The sequence below is a fragment of the Gigantopelta aegis genome, chromosome 11 (assembly GCF_016097555.1).
Source record: "Gigantopelta aegis isolate Gae_Host chromosome 11, Gae_host_genome, whole genome shotgun sequence".
Lineage (NCBI taxonomy): Eukaryota > Metazoa > Mollusca > Gastropoda > Neomphalida > Peltospiridae > Gigantopelta > Gigantopelta aegis.
Genome location: NC_054709.1, coordinates 24,881,923 through 24,891,922, shown reverse-complemented (window position 1 = coordinate 24,891,922; position 10,000 = coordinate 24,881,923). Strand labels below are relative to the sequence as shown.

Genomic DNA, 10,000 nt, shown 5'->3' with positions numbered 1-10,000 from the left:
TCTATGACTGCACGTACTATTGTAGCAATGTGTAAACCACGTAAAATACAAGTTAGGTAGGGTATATAAATTCATTGAAAATGTATTAGTCGACATTCTTGTTATTGTTATTTGAGGAAAAATATGGGTAAATCGAAAAACACTTCAGTTGATGTAAAATCGTGTATTAAGAACGTTTTCGATTATTTTAAGATGAATATCAGCGCGGTAGACCTAGGTATGCTTCTTATCGAATTGTCGATCGAGTTGCCGCTGCACTTAAAGTTTCGGTTTCAACAGTAAAAAGAACTGTGAAAAATCTAAGCTCTACGAATCCAAGCACAGAAATCACTGTTAAAAAACGCGACCGAAAACTCATCGATTTATTTGATAAAGATGTTATTAGATGACGAGTATACAGATTTTATAGAGAGGGCGAATTACCTACATTACATAAGTTTAACGTGGCTTTAAGGGAGGAATGTGGAATCAACATATCCATATCAACTTTACGAAGAACACTCCATAACCTCGATTTTTGAGGACGCCAATATATCAGACAGGAGACTGTCCTATCTCCATGAAATATCCAGTTTACAAGAACAGGGGTATTTAATAGTGTATCAAGATGAGACCTGAGTGAATGTCAACCACACAACATCCCACCACTGGACAGATATCCACCCGGGCACAAGTACCGCCAATCACCTGCCGAAATCAGACGCTGCTGATCGAGTTCCTAAACTCTGTTCGGTGACTGGGAAGGGAAAAAGACTTATTATTTGTCATGCTGGCTGTGATAAATATGGATTGATAGATGGCTGTGAATTGATCTTTGAGGCTAAAAAAACAGACGGAGACTATCATGGTGAGATGAATCATGAACATTTCATCAAATGGTTTGAAGAACAACTTATGCCTTTTCTACCAGAACCTTCTGTTATCGTCATGGATAACGCAAGCTACCACAACAAATTGACTGAGATTACACGATGTCCTGCACTAAACGTTAAAAGGAAGAAATTCAGTCGTGGCTACGAAACAAAAATATACCTTTTGAGAGTAACATTACAAAGCCAGTTCTTTATGAACTTGTGAAAAGTAACAAATGTGCAAAGCAATTTGTTACTGATGATATTGCTGAACGTCATGGGCACTTGTGTCTAAGCCTGCCGCCAAGACATTCTGAACTCAATCCAATAGAACTGATCTGGAGTCAAGTCAAAGGGCACATAGCTCGTCATAATGATGGTAAAATGACCACGGTGCGGAGAGAACTTGCACATGCATTGAACTCTGTCACTCCTACACACTTCTCTGACGCAGTTAAACATGTAATAAAGATCGAAGAAGACTTTAGAAAACAAAATAGTTTTATAAGAAATAAAATACCCCCTGTGATAGTCCCCCTTAACGAAGATAGTGATGAAGAAATTAGTTCGTCGACTGATTAAGTTATTTCTCCATACCCATCAGGAGTATTACTTTAATGTATGCATGAACTCTTTAACACCAAAAACAATTTATTTCCATATCATTCACTATCAAACAACCTAACAACCTATAAACTAATCGACTAGAAATGCATATAGACTACACATACATACGAGAGAAATGTTTATTTAACGACACACTCAACGCATTTGATATACGTTTATGTGGCGTCAGACAAAACGGTTAAGGAGCATTAGGACAGTGAGAAAGAAACTCGCTACCGCCACATGGGCCACTGTTTCCGATAAGCAATAAGGGACGTTTTATATGCACCATCCCATAGACAGGATAGCACATACCACAGCCTTTATACATCAGTTGTGGTGCACAGGCTGGAACTCAACACAACCCAATGGGTCCACCATGTGGGATCGATCAGTCGACCTACCATGAGCGAACGCTTTACCTCTGAGCTACGTCCCGCTCCATATACAAAAGAAGCCTTAAGTGGGGTTGGGGTTGTGCAGAGGGTCACACCTCCACCAATCGCATGCATACCATAGTCTTCTCTCTCTCTCTCCCTATAACCATATAACCATAGTTTAAAATATGTTGAGTGTGTCGTTACATAAATGACGTCTCTCTCTCTCTCTCTCTCTCTCTCTCTCTCTCTCTCTCTCTCTCTCTCTCTCTCTCTCTCTCTCTCGCTCTCTCTCTATCTGTCTGTCTGTTTCTCCCTTCAGCGCGCGCGCTTGTGTATTTCACAATATAATTATAATATTTGAAACATATTTTTTTTTCAAACTGAGGTTTTGTCACTTGAACTCCCCACCTGAATCCGCGCCTGCTTCATGTTTACAGATATTTTCTTAAATATAGGTCATACTACGATTTGTGCGGATAGGACGATAGAACCGAACATTAGTTTGAAACGCACTATAGAATGATGCTTTTGATATGCAAATGACCTTAGTTATTTATAGGAGAAATAACGTGCATTCAAAAGACACAGAGATTTTTAAAAAGTGGAATTAAGTCAACTTCGTGCATTTTATATGATGATTTGTATATAAAACCTGTCGGGGTTTGGGTTTGTTTTCATGTAAATGCAAAGAAAACAAATATCGAATAGGAAATAAACGTAACATTTGCAAAAAACTTTGGGTCTAAATAATTGAACAGGATAATAGTAATAGCTGACTGGTATTAAAGTTGCGTGTGCAGTTTACAAAGACACGTTGTATTAAGTTAGAAATTATATGATAAAGCTATTATTACAGAGAGAGAGAGAGAGAGAGAGAGAGAGAGAGAGAGAGAGAGAGAGAGAGAGAGAGAGAGAGAGAGAGAGAGAGAGAGAGTGAGAGAGAGAGTGAGGGGGGGGGGTGGTGGTGGTGGGGGAGAGAGTGAGGGGAGAGAAGAGATGAACAAATGAGGAAGAGAGATGTCACACACATATACCAGTGATACAAAACGTGTTTTGAAAGAAGAAGCGGGGCATCATCATGTGGGTTGAATAGTGGGAAATACGCTGAGTCTAAGATAAGTATGATGTCCAAATATAAGTGAAAGTCAACATTAATTCATCACCAAAACTTGGACATAGCCAAATATGCAACCCTCATATGCAAATATGCAATGGGAAAATGCAGCGGGTTTCCTCTCTAAACCGTTTACTTCCGGTGTAATTTCTGCTTAATTCAGCTACGGATTGTTGGCGAAGCAAGTGCCAGCATATTACAATTTTCATATTGTCGAGTTTTTTATAATATATAATATCAAATAGTTTGAAGGTGTTTTATCATAGTTAAATGTAAAGATAACGAAATATGACATTGTCTACTATTATTATAAATGGCTCGAAAAAGGCATCTCTCAAATATGCGACCTAATTAATGATTGTGGAGAATTCTTCACATTAACTGAATTTAATTATATTTATGACTTACATATGTCTTTTTTAGAATGTCAGGGAGTCATTAATTCACTCACGGTATACCTTACAAAAACTAAAATTAGTAAAATAGACACAAATATTCCTTTAGATGATTCGCCTGTCCAAAGAAAACTTTGTTCCATTAAAAAAGGATCAAAATTATACTATTACACATTAACATATTCAGACGTACCAAATACCGCTATGGCAAAATGGCAAAATCGTTTTAGTACTGATCTTATCTAGCCCATTATCTATTTGAAACCATTTCTCACCACACAAGAAGTATAATTAAGATGGTTCCAATATAGGATATTACACAGAATACTAACGACAAATATTTTTGCCTTCAAGCTAAAACGTATTGATACTGAAACATGTACCTTTTATAATGTAAATAAAGAAACAATAGAACATCTGTTTTGGGAAGGTAACTTTGTTGAAACGTTTTGGAATTCGTTTTTAAACTGGTTATCGAAGTACTGTAATCATTTATGTAACTTAAAACTGTCTCTCGAAGTAGTCATATTTGGATTTAAAGACAACATTAAAACAGATAATGTCATTGATCTCTTGCTACTTCTAGCTAAGTATTTCATATATAAATGCAAAGTGCAAATGGTTTAGTTAAATATCATTCATTTTAAAAAAGAAATTAAACAAAGATACTCTATAGAAAAACATTTATATTTTAGTAAGAACAGTTTTTTACCAAATGGTCACTCTATCATTCATTAGTTGAACATATTTAATATAATAATTTTTGTATTATTATTATTATTATTATTATTGTTATTATTATTATTATCCTCTCGTCTCCAGCAACATCTACCTCCCGCAGTATCACAGAATATTAATAAACTACAATACAACTGAGAGGAAACTAATCACATGTATACATTTGTTATCAAGCTATGCTGCGTGCTGGTGTATGTGTGTGTATGTGCATGTATGCTTTTTTAATGTTAAAACTGTCTTGCTGTCCTGTTTTACTTCATCTCTCTCTCTCTCTCTCTCTCTCTCTCTCTCTCTCTCTCTCTCTCTCTCTCTCTCTCTCTCTCTCTCTCTCTCTCTCTCTCTTCTTTCTCACTTCTATCTCTCCCTCCCTCTTTCTATGGAAAAATGTACAATCAATCTGAACATATTTAGTCTAACAATACTCATTATGTATATATATATATATATATATATATATATATCTATATATATATATATATATATATATATATATATATATATAATGTTATTTATGTTCAACACTATCTGTAAGATAGTGATTCAGGGCCCCATCCCTGACACTATCGACATTTCTGGGCTAATAATCTTCTTTTTTTTTTCTTTTTTTTTTTTTTTGTTGTAGAAAAATAGTATAGATAGGGCTTAATTTAGGGGGGGGGGGGTCTCGTTTTTAAGCCCCTGGGCTTCATTTTGCGTGAGCTTAATCCCGGCAGCTCTTTGACAGACAGTAATAAATAATATATATATATTAACATATAGTAAATAGTCGTATTTATAGCAAACATATCTTTACCTGTAAGCCAATATATGTCGTATTACATTCCGTGTAGCATCGGACCGCTTGGTTCCTGTACAAAAATATATTCGCATATCTGTCCTCCTCTGTTACATTTCGATATCCCTCGTATTTGAACAGCGTTCTCCGATCCTCTGATGGAATAATGGCAAGTCAAAATTATTATTGATGGGCACTGCAACTTTATGCATTTTGTACTTGCTCTTTTGCAATTGTTTAAAAACAATCACATATTAGAAGAAGAAGCATAATGCGTTTGGCAGACGATTTCGTATCTAAAATTACAGACCAAGTGTCACAAAATATTGAATTGGAACGTAAAATGAAAAATTAAATCTATATGGTGAAAAAAAAATGGACTGATGAAAACAAAGAACAACAAGTTTTTAAGTTAGCATGAAACATCCACTAATCTAAAATCCTTTGCTTTTGCTTTTGCGTTACGAGAGGGTAGGATGGATGTTTCAACTGCGGGATCGAGATCCTTTGATCCTGTTTATTTTTGTATTCTGAACAAGTCCGTTTGTCCATGTAGAACAGAGCACACGAGAGAGAATCGATGCTTTTTGTGAAATTAATTGCTAGCCATACCCCAACCCACACTTTCTGTAGATCTGCCCTTGTTTACCTGTCCATGTCCAGGAAGAGTACATCACTTTAGCTCCGATCCAGTGTTTTCCGGAGTTCCTGTCGAGGAACCGAGCCACGTGTGACTTGTCAGCAGAATGGTAAAGTTCTCCTCCACGTTTTCTACAAGCCTTGGTGGCTTGGTACCACGTCATATTAGCCAATTCTAAAACAAATATATCAAAGCCAGTCTGACAGAAACAAATCCCCATTGTTTGTAGAGAAACTAGGTAGTCTTTCTATTCTAAGCACCGGCCTCGGTGGCATCGTGGTTAGGCCATCGGTCTACAGGCTGGTAGGAACTGGGTTCGGATCCCAGTCGAGGCATGTGATTTTTAATCCAAATACCGACTCCAAACCCTGAGTGAGTGCTCCGCAAGGCTGAATGGGTAGGTGTAAACCACTTGCACCGACCAGTGATCCATAACAAAGGCCATGATTTGTGGTATCGCAAATAAAAGATCCCTTGCTGCCTGTCGTAAAAGAGTAGCCTATGTGGCGACAGCGGGTTTCCTCTAAGATACAGTGTCAGAATGACCATATGTTTGACGTCAAATAGCCGATGATAAGATAAAAAATCATCAGGCTCTAGTGGCGTCGTTAAATACAACAAACTTTACTTTCTATTCTAAGCATTTAAGCACACTGATATACAGCCGTACCAAGGCTAAAATAGCTGGAGGGGTTTGTTTGAAACATATTTTATTGCATATAATATACAAAAGGATTGGGCACAAGTTATCCAACTTACGAGGCCTTCTCCTAATTACAAATATTATAACATTATAGGCGACTACTATTAGTACAAAGATTTGAAACAAAGTAAATACATAAAACATCAAGCAACCGGAAGAAGGACTAAAGACTACAATAAATATTCAGAACAAAGTTAATACATAGAATATCAGGCAAAATAGATTTGTAGTGTGAATAAAGTGCTAAAAAACATAGAATAAAATTAAAATGGGGAAACTAAAGTAGTTTATCTTTCTAATCAGACGGCGCGGCTTTGACGTGGGATAGTCGATAAATTCCGCACATTTTGATATATTTTGTTATCTAGTCATAGTTTATTTATCTAATCATTTATTAAACCATATTTTATTTACTGAATCTTTCTGTTTGTTTAATGTATTTTTGAACATAATGAAATATTTGCTTGTTTGTGGAACCAGTAAAAGACATCGGGGAACAGAAACATAGAGAAAGTAAAAAGGGACACTTTTAAACTATTCGGGGTGTGTGGGTGGTGGAATTACCCCTTCCCTCCACTAGATACGAACCTGAAATAACAGTATAATATACGAGTCACAACAAGTTAAGGGCCACATGGACACTGCGTTTGAGAGCAGTAGCCCATTCGCTGTGTCAGTGGTATGGAAACGCTCTTGCAGTTAATGGATAACGGAATGGTTCACTGGCAGGTGTCTCGCTACTTGTCTCATGGATATGCCATCATTCAGTCATGGCAGGGCTCGACCACAGTCCAGAATGCTCACTTTACGTTTTGGTGGCATGGTTATCCAAAACCAAATTGCAAAGAAATGTATACCCTCCCTACCCTAAGCAAACATGAAAAGTGTTTCACATGCAGCATGCAGTTTTCGGGCAGGTGCCCTGCTTAGAAAAAAAAAGTTTTAAAAAGTGAAACAACCTTGGATTTCTTTTATGCATTTGCCATGCCCATTCTACCAACAACCACACAAGCTGTGAGAAAAAGGCTCATGTAATGCAATCTGGAATGCTTTATTCAAGTCTGTAACCTACTTTTCATAACCTATCACCGCCCCTGATTTTTCGTTTCATTTTTTAAAAAGTTGTTGTGACAAATATATGTCTCCGTTTTATTTGCTGTGTTAAATAGACGATGGTGTGTCGTTTTCAAGCAATCATTTTGTTTAAAAACTATTATCGTATTCTACGTGTATTAAAACACATTCAATCACAGCTAAGAATGTCAACATCTTACATCTTTAATACACAGAGGCCGGTACGCAGCCCAGAGGTAAAGCGCTCGCTTGATGCGCGGTCGGTTTGGGATCGATCCCCGTCGGTGGGCCCATTGGGTTATTTTTCGTCACGACTGGTATATATTAGAGCGTGCATGTGCTATCCTGTCTGTGGGATGGGGCATATAAAAATGCTTTGCAACTAACGGGAAAATGTAGGGGGTTTCCTCTCTAAGAATATATTTTAAAATTACCAAATGTTTGACATCCAATAACCGATAATAAATAAATCAATGTGCTATAGTGGTGTCGTTAAACAAAACAAACTGTAACTTTTAAACAAAATCATTCACAGAAAAGGAAATTTATGTCTTTAACACACACACATACACACACACACACACACACACACACACACACACACCCCAGAGAGAGAGAGAGAGATGTAGAGGAGAGAGAGAGAGAGAGAATAGAGAGGAGAGAGAGAGAGAGAGATTACAGAGGAGATGAGAGAGAGAGAGAAGAGAGAGAGAGAGAGAGAGAGAGAGAGAGAGAGAGAGAGAGAGAGAGAGAGAGAGAGAGAGAGAGATCGAGAGAGAGAGAGAGAGAGAGAGAGAGGAGATGGGAGAGAGATGGAGAGAGACCGAGAGAGAGAGAGAGAGAGAGAGAGAGAGAGAGAGAGAGAGAGAGAGAGAGAGAGAGAGAGAGAGAGAGAGAGAGAGAGAGAGACTGAGACTGCCACATTTAAAAACAAAAAGTAAGCTATTTACCATGTCCGTCTCCCTGTACGACAACAGCCACCCAAAGGACTACGACGTCTAGTGTTATAAATACGGACTTCATGAGTAGGGGAATCTCACATTGACACACGTGACGTCATACACTGTAACATAAATATTTAAAAGAACATCTATAAATAACTTAGCTAACATTCGCGAGTACCGGTAGTAGATTTAATTATAGTAGTAGTGGCAGTGGTTGTGGTAGTAGTAGTAGTAGTAGTAGTAGTAGTAGTAGTAGTAGTAGTGGTAGTGGTGGTGGTAGTAATGGTAGTAGTAGTGGTGGTGGTGGTAGTAGTAGTGGCAGTGGTGGTGGTAGTAGTGGTAGTGTAGTAGTGGTGGTAGTGGTAGTAGTGGTAGTAGTAGTAGTAGTGGCAGTGGCGGTGGTAGTAGTGGTAGTAGTAGTAGTGGCAGTGTTCGTGGTAGTAGTGGTAGTAGTAGTACTAGTGGCAGTGGCGGTGGTAGTAGTGGTAGTAGTAGCGGCAGTGGTGGTGGTAGTAGTAGTAGTAGTGTCAGTGGTGGTGGTAGTAGTGGAAGTAGTAGCGGCAGTGGTGGTGGTAGTAGTAGTAGTAGTAGTAGTAGTGGCAGTGGTGGTGGTAGTAATGGTAGTAGTAGTGGTGGTGGTGGTAGTAGTAGTGGCAGTGGTGGTGGTAGTAGTAGTAGTAGTAGTAGTAGTAGTAGTAGTGGCAGTGGTGGTGGTAGTAATGGTAGTAGTAGTGGTGGTGGTGGTAGTAGTAGTGGCAGTGGTGTAGTGGTGGTAGTAGTGGTAGTGTAGTAGTAGTGGCAGTTGTGGTGGTAGTAGTGGTAGTAGTGGTAGTAGTAGTAGTGGCAGTATTCGTGGTAGTAGTAGTATTGTAGTAGTGGTGGTGATAGTAGTAGTGGTAGTAGTAGTACTAGTGGCAGTGGCGGTGGTAGTAGTGGTAGTAGTAGTAGTGGCAGTGGCGGTGGTAGTAGTGGAAGTAGTAGCGGCAGTGGTGGTGGTAGTAGTAGTAGTAGTAGTGTCAGTGGTGGTGGTAGTAGTGGAAGTAGTAGTGGAAGTAGTAGTGGCAGTGGTTGTGGTAGTAGTAGTGGTAGTAGTAGTGTCAGTGGTGGTGGTAGTAGTAGTAGTGGTGGTGGTAGTGGTAGTAGTAGTGGCAGTGATGGTGGTAGTAGTAGTAGTGTAGTAGTAGTCGTGGTGTTGGCAGTAGTGGTAATAGTAGAGGCAGTGGTGGTGGTAGTAGTAGTAGTGTAGTAGTGGTGGCGGTGATAGTGGTGTAGTAGTGGTGGTGGTGGTGGTAGTAGTAGTGGTAGTAGCAGTGGTGGTGGTAGTAGTGGTAGTAGTAGTGGCAGTGGTGGTGGTAGTAGTGGTAGTAGTAGTGGCAGTGGTGGTGGCAGTAGTAGTAGTAGTAGTAGTAGTGGTGGTGGTGGTAGTAGTAGTGGTAGTGGTGGTGGTAGTAGTAGTGTAGTAGTGGCAGTGGTGGTGGTAGTAGTAGTGTAGTAGTGGCAGTGGTGGTGGTAGTAGTAGTAGTAGTAGTGTAGTGGTGGCGGTAGTAATAGTAGTAGTGGTAGTGGTAGTAGTAGTAATAATAGTAGTAGTAGTAGTAGTAGTAGTAGTAGTAGCAGTAGCAGCAGTAGTAGTAGCAGTAGTAGTAGTAATAGTAGTAGTAGTAGTAGTAGTAGTGGTAGCCGTAGTGTTAGCAGTAGTAGTGTAGTAGCAGTGGCAGCAGTAGCAGTAGCAGTAGCAGCAGTAGTGTAGTAGTGGTAGGTTAGTGGTAGTGGTAGGAGG

General features: G+C 39.0%; 1 protein-coding gene across 1 annotated transcript in view; it reads right to left on the bottom strand.

Annotated features, from left to right (window-relative positions):
* The window catches only part of LOC121385575, a 23,501-nt gene that overhangs the window by 10,884 nt on the left and 2,617 nt on the right, over positions 1–10,000 (bottom strand). The window contains exons 2-4 of the mRNA XM_041516309.1: positions 8,227–8,339; positions 5,509–5,673; positions 4,878–5,014 (exon numbers count right to left, since the gene is read on the bottom strand). Of these exons, the coding sequence (XP_041372243.1) occupies positions 4,878–5,014; positions 5,509–5,673; positions 8,227–8,299 (375 nt within the window). The 5' untranslated portion in view covers positions 8,300–8,339. The remainder of the gene's footprint in view (positions 1–4,877; positions 5,015–5,508; positions 5,674–8,226; positions 8,340–10,000) is intronic.